Below are 18041 nucleotides of genomic sequence, written 5' to 3' on the forward strand. Positions count from 1 at the left end.
ACAACATTTGGTCCCATTCCTGCAGCCAAGAACACGTATGTTAGAATCAACAACAAGTTCCTGTTAAAGTGGCTGGTGAGTGTATATATACATTATTGACACAGAGATTACTCACGACAGCTTCATAATTTACTAGAAGCATACCATGTTTATGCACAAAGAGCACATATTTTGTATCAGAATGGTTCCTGATATAGGAACCGTCCTGTGCCAGCACCTGGTTTTCCCAGGCAGTCTCCCATCCAAGCATTTAAGGCAGCGTCAATCTCTGTTTCTATGCCCTCAACCTCTTGCCTATTACATAGCTAAGGATACAGTGGAGGGCTGGTCCTCTGGTTTGACTCCCTATTCACATCTGTATTGTGGCATGCCTTGCCAGATGGCAGTAAGTACTATTTTTACAATGGTCTTTGGTATGACCCAACCACAAGTAGAACTCTAGTAGAACTTTCGATCTCCTGGTTGAGAGGTGGCCACACTAGCCACTAGACCAAGTCGGGGTGGTTCCTGATATAAACACAATAAAACGGCAAGGTGGTGTAGTGGTTAGCATGGTCGCCTCACAGCAAGAAGGTTCCAGGTTCGAACCCAGCGGCCGGCGAGGGCCTTTCTGTGTGGAGTTTGCATGTTCTCCCTGTGTCTGCGTGGGTTTCTTCCGGGTTCCCCACAATCCAAAGACATGTAGTTAGGTTGACGTGGAGCAGCCTTGGGCTGAGGTGCCCTTGAGCAAGGTACCTGACCCCTAACTGCTCCCTGGGCATTCTGGTGTGGCTGCCCACTGCTGTGAGTATGTGCATGTGCTCACTGCTTCAGATGGGTTAAATGCAGAGGATGAATTTCACTGTGCTTGAAGTGTACATGTGACGAATAAAGGTTTCTTCTTCTTAAAAATTAAACCAGCCTGGAGCTGTAATTAAAACAGTATGTGGACTGATGAACCAGTCACAATGCAAATCATCAGAAATGGGAATGAACATGACTGAACATGTTGGTTCAGAGGCTACTTTGAGTACTGTTGAGCTCCTGAGATTTTCACACACAAGAGTCACTAGAATTTATGCAGAACAGTGCAAACAAGAAGAACAGCAACAGCAACAACAACAAACATCCAGTGTGCAAATATTCTGCAGCAGAAATATCTAATTGATGAGAGGGGTCACAGACACTGGACAGTTAAAGACCAGAAAAAGACTTGTGTATTCTGTTTCAGTGAGTCTGTACCTACAGTAGCTTGGGGCTGACAGGCTGACAGGAATGGAACCCGATGTGGTTGTCTGATGTTTCAGCTCATCCGCTTCAAGGTTTGACATGTTGATTATTTCCTACTCACCATGGGTGTCAAAGTCAAAGTCCCTCCTGTGCCAGGACCTGGTCTTCCCAGGCAGTCTCCTGTCCTAGTACTAACCAAGCCCTTAAGGCACATTGGATGGCGCCGATCCCCATCTCAGTAGCCCTTGGCCTCTTGCCTATTACATAGTGAGGGTTACAGTAGGGGCTGGTCCTCTGGTAACCATGAGGGTTTGACTCCCTAGTCACATCTGTGTTGTGGTGTGCCTCACCAGAAGGCAATAGCTACCATTTTTATGATGGTCTTTGGTATGTCCTGATCGAGAGGTGGACACGCTAACCACTAGGCCAGCTCATGGTCTCACCATGGGTGTAAAGTGCATTTATTAGCTCATCCAGCTGACAGGTGATGAGCTTATGCCATCATGTGCTGTCTGTTGTCTGTCCGTTGTCATCCACATTTCATGAAAATCGCTTCTTTTCTCTCAATTCTTCACCAACTTTTATCATTTTTGGCAGGAAGGTAGGTCTGCCTGGGGTACAAATGGTTTCTACCCAAATTTGCATAACTGCAATTAATAATGAAGATATGGAGTAATTAATCTATCCCTAATGAGCAATTTCCACACAAATTGCTTCTTCTCCCTCAATTGTTCACCAATTTTGATTCTTTCTGGCATGAAGCTATGGAAACCTAGGGTGCATATAACTTCTACCCAGATTTGCTTAATTACAATTATTAATGAAGTTATTGACTAATTAAGCCTTAATGAGCAGTTCAACAAAAATTGCTTCTTCTCGGTCAATTCCTTGCTGTTTTGGATTCTTTCTGGTAAAGAGGTACAGTGGTGCTTGAAAGTTTGTGAACCCTTTAGAATTTTCTATATTTCTGCATAAATATGACCTAAAACATCATCAGATTTTCACACAAGTCCTAAAAGTAGATAAAGAGAACCCAGTTAAACAAATGAGACAAAAATATTATACTTGGTCATTTACTGATTGAGGAAAATGATCCAATATTACATATCTGTGAGTGGCAAAAGTATGTGAACCTCTAGGATTAGCAGTTAATTTGAAGATGAAATTAGAGTCAGGTGTTTTCAATCAATGGGATGACAATCAGGTGTGAGTGGGTACCCTGTTTTATTTAAAGAACAGGGATCTATCAAAGTCTGATCTTCACAACACATGTTTGTGGAAGTGTATCATGGCATGAACAAAGGAGATTTCTGAGGACCTCAGAAAAAGCGTTGATGCTCATCAGGCTGGAAAAGGTTACAAAACCATCTCTAAAGATATGGACTCCACCAATCTACAGTCAGAAAGACTGTGTACAAATGGAGGAAATTCAAGAACCTTGTTACCCTCCCCAGGTGTGGTTGACCAACAACAATCACTCCAAGAGCAAGGTGTGTAATAGTCGGCGAGGTTAGAAAGGACCACAGGGGAGCGTCTAAGCAACTGAAGGCTTCTCTCACATTGGCTAATGTTAATATTCATGAGTCCACCATCAGGCGAACACTGAACAACAATGGTGTGCATGGCAGGGTTGCAAGGAGAAAGCCACTGCTCTCCAAAAAGAACATTGCTGCTCGTCTGCAGTTTGCTAAAGATCACGTGGACAAGCCAGAAGGCTATTGGAAAAAATGTTTCATTTTTGGTTTAAATGAGAAGTGTTCTGTTTGGAGAAAGGAAAACACTGCATTCCAGCATAAGAACCTTATCCCATCTGTGAAACATGGTGGTGGTAGTATCATGGTTTGGGCCTGTTTTGCTGCATCTGGGCCAGGACGGCTTGCCATCATTGATGGAACAATGAATTCTGAATTATACCAGTGAATTCTAAAGGAAAATGTCAGGACATCTGTCCATGAACTGAATCTCAAGATAAGGTGGGTCATGCAGCAAGACAATGACCCTAAGCACACAAGTCGTTCTTCCAAAGAATGGTTAAAGAAGAATAAAGTTAATGTTTTGGAATGGCCAAGTCAAAGTCCTGACCTTAAAGGCCAATTTATGCTGACAACCCAGTCCTCGCAGACGGTGTCGCAGACAGTGTCTGCGTAGCCCCCCCCACCTTCGCAGACGCTCTGCGCGCACCTCCCAAAAATTGTGACCACCGCAGAAGCCTCGCAAACAGCGCCGCAGACAAGAGGGCTCCGATTGATCCACTCTACATCCGCTGTACACGCACTTCCGCTTCACTACTTTCCCGGTTTGTTTTGTTTTCACGACCGGCATTTTTAAAAACACGAGCGAAGATGGAGCAGCATGAAGAGCGGTTGATTGAGGACGTACGTACATCTATACGACTCCAGTTCTAGTCATTATAAAAAAAAAAAGTTCTAGTCATTATAAGTAACCGGAGGATAAACACTCCACTAACCACACCCACCAACTACTCCTAGCGACTTCGCGCCCCCTTGCGTTGTGGCGGTGAATAACATCGCGCACGCCTATAACTCCCCGCTCAACAATAAATTACAACTGTCTGCGAAAAGCTATCTGCGAAAGCCTTGTCGCAAGAGCATGCAGAGGCCTTAATCCAATGGAAGTGTTGTGGAAGGACCTGAAGTGAGCAGTTCATCTGAGGAAACCCACCAACATCCCAGAGTTGAAGCTGTTCTGTACGGCGGAACGGGCTAAAATTCCTCCAAGCCGGTGTGCAGGACTGATCAACAGTTACTGGAAATGTTTAGTTGCAGTTATTGCTGCACAAGGGGATCACACCAGATACTGAAAGCAAATGTTCACATACTTTTGCCACTCACAGATATGTAATATTGGATCATTTTCCTCAATAAATAAATGACTAAGTATAATATTTTTGTCTCATTTATTTAACTGGATTCTCTTTATCTACTTTTAGGACTTGTGTGAAAATCTGATGATGCTTTAGGTCAAATTTATGCAAAAATATAGAAAATTCTAAAGGGTTCACAAACTTTCAAGCACCACTGTAGGTATTCCTAGGGTGGCTATTGCTTCTATATATAGCTTGTATATAGTGTATATAGCTTGCAACGTTTATTGTGCAAGGTGGCCCACTTTAGATTGTTCCTTCTGGACTAGATGGGGTCAGAGTGAGCTACGCCATCATTGTTGGTCTCGTTTGATTTACTGTAGCCTTCCTGTCAGCTTGAACCAGTCTGGCTATTTTCCTCTGGCTTCTTTCATCAGCAACTCATTTCCTCCTGCAGAATTACCACTCACTGGATGTTTTTTTTAACCATTCTCTGTAAGCCCTATAGACTGTTGTGCATGAAAATTCTAGGAGATTAACAAACTCTTAATAAACTCTAAGCCAGTCTAGCACCAACAAACATCCCAGGGTCAAATTCACAGTAATCACATATTAAAAAAAAAAAAGATTTTATGCATTGCGTTGATTTACTGATTAGATGACTGTGTGAATGAGCAGTGAGTATATGTACAAGTTTGTAAAGTTATTGGACCATTCAATGATTTCTGAGATCATCTTTTGAAAATCATCCTAAACATAGTCCAAATAGAGGTCATGCAAGGAAAAGTGAAAGTGCAATTTGGACAGAGAATGCTATTAATACGCTATTATGTAAACAAATGGCTGTTTTATCAGGGGTATGTTGAGTTGTAATGGAATAGGATGGGTTTCTATAGAATATAACTCTTCAATTACATGTGATTAAAAATGCAACAGCTGGTACTATATCTGGTATGGGTTTAAATGCTGGTTGAAATAAAAAGCTTGTGCGAGTCTAAAAGAGGCATCATAAGGTTTTCAGTGTGAACTGGCCTTTAGTGTGCACAACTGAGTAGAACATTCTTATTTGTTACAAATAAAATAATTAAATCATAATATTTAATTAGTATTTGGGTGATGTAAACTATTTGTTTTGACGTAGGGTGATAAGTAGTGAATATCCACAAAACAGGGTTGTAAGAAACAGGACAGGACTTAAAGCTGTACTTGATCTTGATGTTAATAAAATATCAAATCAAATCAAGTTTATTTGTATAGCGCTTTTAACAATAAACATTGTCGCAAAGCAGCTTTACAGAATTTGAACGACTTAAAACATGAGCTAATTTTATCCCTAATCTATCCCCAATGATGAAGCCTGTGGCGACGGTGGCAAGGAAAAACTCCCTCAGACGACATGAGGAAGAAACCTCGAGAGGAACCAGACTCAAAAGGGAACCCATCCTCATTTGGGCAACAACAGACAGCCTGACTATAATATTAACAGTTTTAACAGGTATAACCCTCAACTGTCCTCATGGGGCCGTCCTTCACAGGAGCGGTGCGATAAAACTCCGACCAGACACAGGGCACCAGGATGGATCAAGCAGGTCCGAGGGGCAGAAGAGGCGAGCATCTCAATCCCAGGATCAAAAATACCATCTTATCTTTGTGTCTGCCTTAAAAGGGAAGATCTTGGGAGGCAGTATCACATGAACATTTTTGACCAAAATTAGTCCAGTGTGTCTGCAGAGTTTGAATATCACACCCCACTTTATCCATATCAGCACCGCTCATTATATTATGACCCCAAAAGAGGTAATCGCAAAACAATTGCCTCATACCCATCCAAAATTGCAGTGCCTCAGTGTTTACCAGTTACATACACTTGCACTGGAATGAAAATAGGTGCTGCAACAACTCTGTAGAAATACATACATTTTAATCATAATCATTAAAGCTAGACGACCTTTCGATTTCATAAAATCAGTGAAATTTAGTTCCGTCTGAAATGTGGTGATTGTGATATCTGTTTATTTCTGTAATATCTCACAAAATATCAGGCCATTCTGTGGCTGGGAAGTTATTTAATTTGAAGGGATTAAAGCAAATAATGTGCATGAAATCGCTCGCTTGGCGCAGTCAAGCAGACAGAGGAAGTCCGTGTGCGCATGCGCAGGTTTACCTTCTTCTTTTGGGATTTACAGCAGCTGGCATCCACAGTGTTGCATTACTGCCATCTACAGGTTTCCCTTTGAGCGTGCACTGACAGTTCCATCATTCTGTCGCTAAACGAACAGCTGATCACACCGAGGTGCTCGCTGAGCGCCCATATTTATTAGTTTGGTCCTGCGTTTCCTTTCCTTCGTATATAACATAATGTCTTTTCTTCTCGCTTTCTTTCTGTTACTGTAGTCGGTCTTTCACGTTTCATTCGCACACTCACGTCCTCCATTTTTCTTTCCTGTTTCAAATTTGTATCCCACAATGCCTTGCGTGAACGGGGAAAGCCCACCATGTAATGCATGACGTAGTATCTTGAATTGGGTCATGGGTAAACAAGAAAGAGTAGTGGAGAATTTAGAGCCACGTGGCAATAAATTCATTAATTGTTCTATTTAAAAAAATCTAATAAAATTGGAAGTCTGTCATTTGAATTCAGTAACTTTTGGTCCACTAAACAAAAACAATTGGGTGTCGGGAAAATTCTTTTTATGACCTATACCTGAAAAATCTGAAAGGCAGTCTACCTTTAATATCATCCCAGCATTGAAGCAATAAAATACGCGACTTTCTTGATGGCAGTGTGAAAATCCTACAGGGATGGAGTTTAAAATCAGGGGCTGTGGTAAACTCCCAGTCAGGACATCAGGCCACATCTCTGGTTCCCTACGAGTCAGTCTCCTGAGAGGTAGATTACAGAGTCTAAACGCTTTCTTGTTCCTCCACTCAGGAGTATGTAAACATAAGTGGAGGAGGTAACTGATGCCAGCATGTCAATGCCAGTTCAGTCATTCTAGCAGGATATATTTAGCCACCTCTCACTTGCCAAAATGATACTTTAGACTACATTAGGGACACTTTAGTTAACATGAAATGTTGCTGTTAGTTAATCATGAAGTATGATTTTTAAGTTGGCATATAGATAAGAAAAGACTTTTGTGGCACATTTCTGTTTCACACACACACACCATTACTGGCTTCTTATTAGTACTTGGCATGAATATAGTGTCTTGCAAAAGTATTCATCCCCCTTGGTGTTTGTCCTCTTTTGTTGCATTACAAGCTGGAATTAAAATGGATTTGGGGGGGTTAGCACCATTTGATTTACACAATATGCCTACCAATTTAAAGGTCAAAATTGTTGTTTTATTGTGACACAAATAATTAAGATGAAAAAGCAGAAATCTGGAGTGTGCATAGATATTCCCCCCCAAAGTCAATACTTTGTAGAGCCACCTTTTGCTGCAGTTACAGCTACGAGTCTCTTGGGGGTGTGTCTCTATTAGCTTAGAACATCTAGCCACTGGGAATTCTGCCCATTCCTCAAGGCAAAACTGCTCCAACTCCTTCAAGTTAGATGGGTTGCGTTGGTGTACAGCAATCTTCAAGTTATGCCACAGATTATCAATTGAATTGAGGTCTGGGCTTTGACGAGGCCATTCCAAGACGTTTAAATGTTTCCTTTTAAACCACTCCAGTGTAGCTTTAGCAGTATGTTTAGGGTCATTGTCCTGCTGGAACATGAACCATCATCCCAGTCTCAAGCTTCTGGCCAACTCAAACAGGTTTTTCTCCAGAATTGCCCTGTATTTAGTGCCATCCATCTTTCCTTCAGTCCTGACCAGCTTTCCTGTCTCTGCAGATGAAAAACATCCCCACAGCATGATGCTGCCACCACCATGCTTCACTGTAGGAATGGTGCTCTCAGGGTGTTGGGTTTGTGCCACACATGGCATTTCCTATGATGGCCAAAAATACCAATTTTAGTCTCATTTGACCAGAGAATCTTCTTCCATGTGTTTGGGGAGTCTGCCACGTGCTGTTGGGCAAACTCTTTTCTTTAAGCAATGCCTTTTTTTCCTGGTTACTCTTTCATAAAGCCCCGCTCTGTGGAGTGTTTGGCTTAAAGTGGTCCTATGATCAGATATTCCCATCTCTGCTGTGGAGCTTTGCAGCTCCTTCAGTGTTATTGTTGGTGTCTTTGTTGTATCTCTGATTAATGCTGTCCTTGCCCGGTCTGTGAGTTTTGGTCAGTGCCCTTCTCTTGTCAGGTTTGTAGTGGTGCCATATGCTTTCCATTTTGCTATCATGGATTTAATGGCGTTCCGTGGGATATTCAAAGTTTGGGATATTTTTTTATAACCCAACCCTGATCTGTACTTCTCCACAACTTTGTCTCTGACCTGTTTGGAGGCTCCTTGGTTTTCATGTTGCTTGCTTAGTAGTGTTGCAGAGTCAGGGTCCTTCCAGGACAGGTTGATTTATACAGACATCATGTGACAGATCATGTGACACTTTGCACACAGGTGGATCTTAATCAACTAATTATGAGACTTCTGAAGTGAATTGGTTGGAGTAGGGGTTTCATACGAAAGGGGGTGAATACTTATGCACACTCCAGATGTCTGGGGTGTTTTTCATCTTAATTATTGTTTGTGTCACAACAACAACAACAACAACAACAACAATAATAATAATAATAATAATAATAATAATAATAATAATAATAATAATAAAACAATGTACACCTTTAAAGTGGTCGGCATGTTGTGTAAATCAAATGGTGCTAACCCCCCCAAAAAATCCATTTTAATTCCAGCTTGTAATGCGACAAAACAGGACAAACACCAAGGGGGATGAATACTTTTGCAAGGCACTGTATATTCATTAGAGTTTTTATAGTCTTATAGAGTTTTAACTTGTATTTCTATTGATTCTCGTGTCTTTCCTGGTCTGTTTACTAGCATATCTGATTATGCAGGTTCTTATTCTTCCTGTTTCCTTGCTTTTTTTTGCCTAGTATTTTCTTTTTAAATGCATTTTCAATTGCTAATCAGCTAGCTAGCGTTTGCAGTGATTACTTCTGCCATCTTTGTTGGAGGAGGTTATTTTTTCACCTCCATTTGTTTGTCTGTTCTAACATAACTCAAAGAGTACTAAACAGATTTTGTTGAAATTTTGAGGAAAAGTGGACCATCGGCCAAAGAACAATTGATTCGATGTTCATGCAAATCTGGGTATGTATGTGAATCCAGGATTTTTTTTTATCTGTTCCCAATGTAACTCAAAAAGTAATGAACAGATTTGGAAAAATAATGGTGCACAGCTTTAGTATTATCTTCTGTCTGGTTAGTTCATGTTATCCAGTGTTAGCAATGGTTATGAACACGACTTAAGTATGACTTAAAACCCCTCTCGAAAATGTTTGCTTATTTTCGCTACCTGGGTAACAAGATGTGTGAAAATATTAGAAAGAAATCACAACAAATTAGCCTGTTTCAACTTTAAGGTATGCTGCTTGTGATCTGCAGTCCTCAGACAGACGTGCTCATTGGGGATAGATTAGGGATAAAATTAGCTCACGTTTCAAGTCATTCAAATCTGTAAAGCTGCTTTGCGACAATGTTTATTGGTAAAAGCGCTATACAAATAAACTTGACTTGACTTGATATTGGCCTCTTTGTTTGCTGAACAGCTTAGCATTTAGAAGAGGCATTTTCTGACTGACTGACTGACTGAGGCTACATCCACACGACAACGGCAACGAGATGTTATTAAAAAAATATTGCGTCCACATGGGCAACGGATCAGTAAAATATCAGGTACATATGGCAACGCAATGCTTGCTGAAAACGATGCAATACACATGCCACACCTCTAGGGGCGCTGTAAGACGGTCCCATCGGAGACACCAGGACAATAGAAGAAATAAGGACGCATGCACATAAACTATTATGTGCGAGACTTCATATTAGCCACAAAGTCAGGAAAATCTGTTCGTAAAGTTACGTTATAATGACCAAATACAATGAAAAGTATTTTTCCAGTCTCACCTGTGAAAGGTAATCCCCTGTGATCTCGTTTGGACGGTAAACCTGTTGGTACAGTTAAACGCAGCACATGAATGAGGCATCTTTATTCTCCGCTTTGACCTATCCAATATGGTGGCGAGGATGACGTATGATTCTACACGGAAGGCGGCGTCTTTAATGGTCCGGAATAAATTGAATGCTACATGTTGATGGATTAATTTGTTCTTCTACGCTCTTTTTGAGGAATGTATTGTCGGACTTAAACCAACATCTGAAGAGGTGAGATCGCTCCTTTTTTCCCCTGTTTTTGCTGGCGGGATTGACTCTGCCCTAAGGGTTATTCTCTCTCTCTCTCTCTCTCTCTCTCTCTCTCTCTCACTTTGCACCATTACACAATAAATATTCACAGTGAAATATTTTGTAAGTGCGTTTCATGAACCAAGTTATAGGATTTGTTGACAACTTGCATCGAGTTCGTTACACTTCTACCCGGCGTGAAGCACTCACAGTCATGTGGTTGTGACATCATCGTAAACAAATCCGTTCTACTCATCCAGAGGACTTCGCAACGGCACCGTTGCCAGATCTTTCCACTCTGGAACCCGTTCTCAAAAGATTTCGTTTTGGGGCACCCAAAACGCCGGTGCCGTGTGGACGCCAGGCCGAAACAATAAACAATTTTATCAGATTCACCTGAATCCGTTGTCGTGTGGACAGGGCCTGAGTTTGATGGTTGAAACTCATGTGTGAGGATTCTAGCTAGCTGAATTTCAATCTTGCTCCCCTTAGCTAGCAAGCAGTGAGCAATACCAGAGACATTCTGTGATATATATATATATATATATATATATATATATATATATATATATATATATATATATATATATATGCATCTACTGACATTTAGGTGACAAGTGTTATACAACTGATGATTGTTCAGTAACACTAGGCTTGCGAGTTTCCTTGTTAGATGAGAGCATGTATTTAGTATGTATTTCGATGACATTGTTTGCCACTGACTTTGACTTTTCAAAAATGTATAAAGAAAAGGTGTTTGTGATTATATCCACCTGTCCCCAGTAAATACAACAGATGGAGACAATTGCCCAATCCGCATGCAATGATCTTCACTTTACGCTCTGTAATAACTTTTTCATATTTCTTTATCTGAAGGGGAATTAAATTAATGTCGGAAGGACAAGTTTCTGCAAGGCTGATTTGTCTCTGAACCTGCATGATTGTGTCACACATGGGCATATGATCATGATTATTATCGATCAGCATCTACCATTAGATTATTAAGGAAGTTACAGTGATACATCTGTTCATTCATTTATTTCTAGAAAACTAATCATTGCATGACGTACAGTACCAGTCAAAAGTTTGGACACACCTAACTTCTAATTCAATATTTTTACTTACAACCCCGATTCCAAAAAAGTTGGGACAAAGTACAAATTGTAAATAAAAACAGAATGCAATAATTTACAAATCTCAAAAACTGATATTGTATTCACAATAGAACATAGACAACATATCAAATGTCAAAAGTGAGACATTTTGAAATTTCATGCCAAATATTGGCTCATTTGAAATGTCATGACAGCTTCACATCTCAAAAAAGTTGGGACAGGGGCAATGAGAGGCTGGAAAAGTTAAAGGTACAAAAAAGGAACAGCTGGAGGACCAAATTGCAACTCATTAGGTCAATTGGCAATAGGTCATTAACATGACTGGGTATAAAAAGAGCATCTTGGAGTGGCAGCGGCTCTCAGAAGTAAAGATGGGAAGAGGATCACCAATCCCCCTAATTCTGCGCCGTCAAATAGTGGAGCAATATCAGAAAGGAGTCTGACAGTGTAAAACTGCAAAGAGTTTGAACATATCATCATCTACAGTGCATAATATCATCAAAAGATTCAGATAATCTGGAAGAATCTCTGTGCGTAAGGGTCAAGGCCGGAAAACCATACTGGGTGCCCGTGATCTTCGGGTCATTAGACGGCACTGCATCACATACAGGCATGCTTCTGTATTGGAAATCACAAAATGGGCTCAGGAATATTTCCAGAGAACATTATCTGTGAACACAATTCACCGTGCCATCCGCCATTGCCAGCTAAAACTCTATCGTTCAAAGAAGAAGCCGTATCTAAACATGATCCAGAAGCACAGACGTCTTCTCTGGGCCAAGGCTCATTTAAAATGGACTGTGGCAAAGTGGAAAACTGTTCTGTGGTCAGACGAATCAAAATGTGAAGTTCTTTATGGAAATCAGGGACGCCGTGTCATTCGGACTAAAGAGGAGAAGGACGACCCAAGTTGTTATCAGCGCTCAGTTCAGAAGCCTGCATCTCTGATGGTATGGGGTTGCATTAGTGCGTGTGGCATGGGCAGCTTACACATCTGGAAAGACACCATCAATGCTGAAAGGTATATCCAGGTTCTAGAGCAACATATGCTCCCATCCAGACGACGTCTCTTTCAGGGAAGACCTTGCATTTTCCAACATGACAATGCCAAACCACATACTGCATCAATTACAGCATCATGGCTGCGTAAAAGAAGGGTCCGGGTACTGAACTGGCCAGCCTGCAGTCCAGATCTTTCACCCATAGAAAACATTTGGCGCATCATAAAACGGAAGATACGACAAAAAAGACCTAAGACAGTTGAGCAACTAGAATCCTACATTAGACAAGAATGGGTTAACATTCCTATCCCTAAACTTGAGCAACTTGTCTCCTCAGTCCCCAGACGTTTACAGACTGTTGTAAAGAGAAAAGGGGATGTCTCACAGTGGGAAACATGGCCTTGTCCCAACTTTTTTGAGATGTGTTGTTGTCATGAAATTTAAAATCACCTAATTTTTCTCTTTAAATGATACATTTTCTCAGTTTAAACATTTGATATGTCATCTATGTTCTATTCTGAATAAAATATGGAATTTTGAAACTGCCACATCATTGCATTCCGTTTTTATTTACAATTTGTACTTTGTCCCAACTTTTTTGGAATCGGGGTTGTAATTTTTTTTATTAAATAAAAGACTCTTCATGTCTTAAAGCAATGATGGACTGTTGTTTCTCTTTTGACATAATATTGATCACTACAGTTGTGCTGTGGAATAGGACTATTTCCTGTATTATTTATTATTTACTGTTTGATCTCAAACGCATTAAGAAGGCAAGAAATTGCACTAATTACCTTTTGATGAGACATACCTGTTAATTGAAAAGTATTCCAGGTGACTCCCTCATGAAGCTGGTTAAGATATTGACAACAGTGTGCAAAGCATCATCAAGGTAAATGCTGGATACTTTAAAGAATCTAAAATATGAAACGTTTTTGTTTTTAACACTTTTTTTGTTTACCACATAATTCTATCTATGTTCCAAATGTTATTTGATAGTTCTGATGTCTTCAGTATTGTTCTAGAATGTAGAAAATACAAAATACAGAAAACCTATGAATGAGTCGTAGGGGTATACAAACTTTTGACTGGTACTGTATGCGAATATAAAGTGGCTTTATACCTCCATCCTCCATTCACAAACCAGCACTCGGCCACGCCCTCACCTCCACAACCTGTCGTTGACATAATAATAGATCTTTTAATTAGTCTTTAGGATCACACTCTTGATTTTTTTTTCCTGATAATAAGCTCCTAATGGAGGTCATATAGATATGAAATTATACGACCCATGCCAAGGAAGCTTTTCAGAGATCCTTAGGAAGGATCTGGCTTTTTGCACTAAGTGAAGACATGCACTAGGAAAGGAGTATCTGTAAAAATAAATAAATAAAAATACAGCAAGTACCAGCTGTCAAAAACTTTTTTTCTCCCCATGGCAAGAGGCAGTATCTGCCTGCAATATCACTGACATGTCTCGAAAAGCGACTAAAATAATCAAATCAGTTGGACAATATCTGACAATGAGGATATTTGTATAGATAAGAATGTGTGTGATAGACTTAAAGCTGATAATTATATATTTCATTGTTGTTAATTTGATTAATTAAATTCCTAATTAATCTACTCTTTCAGACGAGTATCTCCATAGAGATCAGGTACCAGCCGAAGGATGGGAGTGTAAGAGTGTGGAGTGATGGGGAATTCCTTGATATTCCGGATGACCATGATGGAATGTTCCAGTTTGAGACAGAGAGCCTCCTCTCGGTACACAGCCAGAGCTCAGGAACATCACCGGGACGATCGACCCCCAGCCTCCCCACTTTAAGGAAGTGAGTGACTCCTCAGAATCAACATTTTCTTTTTAACTCCTGTTTGATGATAAATATCAGTGGTGACCGGTGCATTCTGACACAGGGAAGCATGATTTTCAGTTGACAAAAAATAATTTAGTACTCTGTACTTTCGCTGGAGGAGCATAATGCATGCTGGTTACAAGCAAGAAACCAGGAAGATTTTACTAGTCAACCAGACCAGCGAAACCAGCACAAACCGACACTCAGCAACATAAATCATCTTTGAACAGCATGAAATTAATTCTGTTCTTTGGTATTTTCCCCCAAACAAAGACATGATCTAAAATTATTTATTTTTGCTCTAACGCTTATTCCACGAAATTGAGTCACGCATAAGCTGATAGCTATAATCCATGTACGACAAGATTGAGTGGAATAACTGTTTTATTCTATCCACAATCACTGGATTTTGAGAAAAAAAGCATTTTTATTTTTTGCAAATTCGATAAATAAAAACTTTATACAAAATGTTTGATAAAATAATTTCCACTTAGAATGTAAACAAACCGGGTGGCACGGTGGTGTAGTGGTTAGTGCTGTCGCCTCACAGCAAGAAGGTCCTGGGTTCGAGCCCCGGGGCCGGCAAGGGCCTTTCTGTGTGGAGTTTGCATGTTCTCCCCGTGTCCGTGTGGGTTTCCTCTGGGTGCTCCGGTTTCCCCCACAGTCCAAAGACATGCAGGTTAGGTTAACTGGTGACTCTAAATTGACCGTAGGTGTGAATGTGAGTGTGAATGGTTGTCTGTGTCTATGTGTCAGCCCTGTGATGACCTGGCGACTTGTCCAGGGTGTACCCCGCCTTTCGCCCGTAGTCAGCTGGGATAGGATCCAGCTCGCCTGCGACCCTGTAGAACAGGATAAAGCGGCTAGAGATAATGAGATGAGATGAGATGAATTTGTGAAAAATGTGACAATAATAATTCTTGAAAAAAAATTATACGTTCTTACCATCAAATACTTTTATTCCATATTTTGTTGCTTTTTTTTGTATTTTTTGGGGTTTTGTTTTCGAGTAGAGTTTTTATTTCATCCTCAGTTGGTTCAGTAAAGGCCAATTTATGCTGACAACCCAGTCCTCGCAGATGGCGTCGCAGATGGCGTCTGCGAAGCCCCCCCCCTTCGCAGACGCTCTGCGCGCACCTCCCAAAAATTGTGACCACCGCAGACAGCCTCGCAGACAGCGTTGCAGACAATAGGGCTCTGATTGGTCCACTCTACATCCGCTGTACACGCACTTCCGCTTCCCTGCTTTCCCGGTTTGGTTTGGTTTCACGACCGCCATTTTTAAAAACACGAGCGAAGATGGAGCAGCACGAAGAGCGGTTGATCGAGGAAGTGAGGAAGTACGTACATCTATACGACTCCAGTTCTAGTCATTATAAGTAACCGGAGGATAAACACTCCACTAACCACACCCACCAACTACTCCTAGCGATTTCGCGACTTCACGCCCCCTTGCGTTGTGGCGGTGAATAACATCGCGCACGCCTATTACTCCCCGCTCAACGATAAATTACAACTGTCTGTGAAAAGCAATCTGCGAAAGCCTTGTCGCAAGAGCATGCAGAGGCCCTAAAACACGCTACGCTATTTTCTTCTCCGTTAGGGTTATTTGGCGGTTAGCAAACCAACTTAAAGGTGCATTACCGCCACCATCTGGACTGGAGTGTGGAACAGGAGATATTGGTGTGGAAAAAAATTATATTCTTTTATTTAGCTATTTCTGCTTCTTTTAAATACTTGATAACAAAGTGATATATCTGAATTGATGCGCGCCACCATTTTGTTTTTCTATACTCATGGTATATGAGCTGATAGCCTAGTCGTAGAGTAGCCAATCAGAGTGCATGATTGCTCATATCCAGTGAGTGTAGATAGAATATATATACATTTAATATATGGACACGAGTGTTTTACTGGGAAATACACCACTTGTCTTTTTCATCTGAGCTCCTTCTGGCACATGGAGAACCAAAACCAGGACATAAATCTCTATCTGTGACTTGTGAGGAAATCAATGAATTGTTTTGATAAATTTGGGGACGTTTTGTTTGTGAATGTGTCGATATAATAAAAAGAAAATTACACATGGGCTTGAAGATATGAAGATTATCTTCTCGTGTTGAAAAACTTTTATTTTTCATACAAAAGACATTATGGATCTGAGGGACATATATTTAAATAATATTGGCTGGCGTTGAGTGGTCTATCAGATATATTCCATTCAGCCAGCATGATTCTGAACAAGTCAAAGACGAGTAGCTGAATGGAATATTTCTGATAGACCACGAAAAAAGCCAGTCAATATTATTATTATTATTACAACCCCGATTCCAAAAAAGTTGGGACAAAGTACAAATTGTAAATAAAAGTGGAATGCAATAATTTACAAATCTCCAAAACTGACATTGTATTCACAATAGAACATAGACAACATATCAAATGTTGAAAGTGAGACATTTTGAAATTTCATGCCAAATATTGGCTCATTTGAAATTTCATGACAGCAACACATCTCAAAAAAGTTGGGACAGGGGCAATAAGAGGCTGGAAAAGTTAAAGGTACAAAAAAGGAACAGCTGGAGGACCAAATTGCAACTCATTAGGTCAATTGGCAATAGGTCATTAACATGACTGGGTATAAAAAGAGCATCTTGGAGTGGCAGCGGCTCTCAGAAGTAAAGATGGGAAGAGGATCACCAATCCCCCTAATTCTGCGCCGTCAAATAGTGGAGCAATATCAGAAAGGAGTTCGACAGTGTAAAATTGCAAAGAGTTTGAACATATCATCATCATCTACAGTGCATAATATCATCAAAAGATTCAGAGAATCTGGAAGAATCTCTGTGCGTAAGGGTCAAGGCCGGAAAACCATACTGGGTGCCTGTGATCTTCAGGCCCTTAGACGGCACTGCATCACATACAGGCATGCGTCTGTATTGGAAATCACAAAATGGGCTCAGGAATATTTCCAGAGAACATTATCTGTGAACACAATTCATCGTGCCATCCGCCATTGCCAGCTAAAACTCTATAGTTCAAAGAAGAAGCCGTATCTAAACATGATCCAGAAGCGCAGACGTCTTCTCTGGGCCAAGGCTCATTTAAAATGGACTGTGGCAAAGTGGAAAACTGTTCTGTGGTCAGACGAATCAAAATGTGAAGTTCTTTATGGAAATCAGGGACGCCGTGTCATTCGGACTAAAGAGGAGAAGGATAACCCAAGTTGTTATCAGCGCTCAGTTCAGAAGCCTGCATCTCTGATGGTATGGGGTTGCATTAGTGCGTGTGGCATGGGCAGCTTACACATCTGGAAAGACACCATCAATGCTGAAAGGTATATCCAGGTTCTAGAGCAACATATGCTCCCATCCAGACGATGTCTCTTTCAGGGAAGACCTTGCATTTTCCAACATGACAATGCCAAACCACATACTGCATCAATTACAGCATCATGGCTGCGTAGAAGAAGGGTCCGGGTACTGAACTGGCCAGCCTGCAGTCCAGATCTTTCACCCATAGAAAACATTTGGTGCATCATAAAACGGAAGATACGACAAAAAAGACCTAAGACAGTTGAGCAACTAGAATCCTACATTAGACAAGAATGGGTTAACATTCCTATCCCTAAACTTGAGCAACTTGTCTCCTCAGTCCCCAGACGTTTACAGACTGTTGTAAAGAGAAAAGGGGATGTCTCACAGTGGGAAACATGGCCTTGTCCCAAC

At 40.8% G+C, this 18041-nt stretch overlaps 1 protein-coding gene across 2 annotated transcripts in view; it reads left to right on the forward strand.

The window, feature by feature from the left end:
• Positions 1 to 18041, forward strand: part of otofa (otoferlin a) — a 238015-nt gene that overhangs the window by 89428 nt on the left and 130546 nt on the right. For both annotated transcript variants that reach the window (XM_060917975.1, XM_060917976.1), the window contains exon 5: positions 14096 to 14292. In XM_060917975.1, the coding sequence (XP_060773958.1) occupies positions 14096 to 14292 (197 nt within the window). The remainder of the gene's footprint in view (positions 1 to 14095; positions 14293 to 18041) is intronic.

Source organism: Neoarius graeffei, chromosome 3 (assembly GCF_027579695.1).
Source record: "Neoarius graeffei isolate fNeoGra1 chromosome 3, fNeoGra1.pri, whole genome shotgun sequence".
Classification (NCBI taxonomy): domain Eukaryota; kingdom Metazoa; phylum Chordata; class Actinopteri; order Siluriformes; family Ariidae; genus Neoarius; species Neoarius graeffei.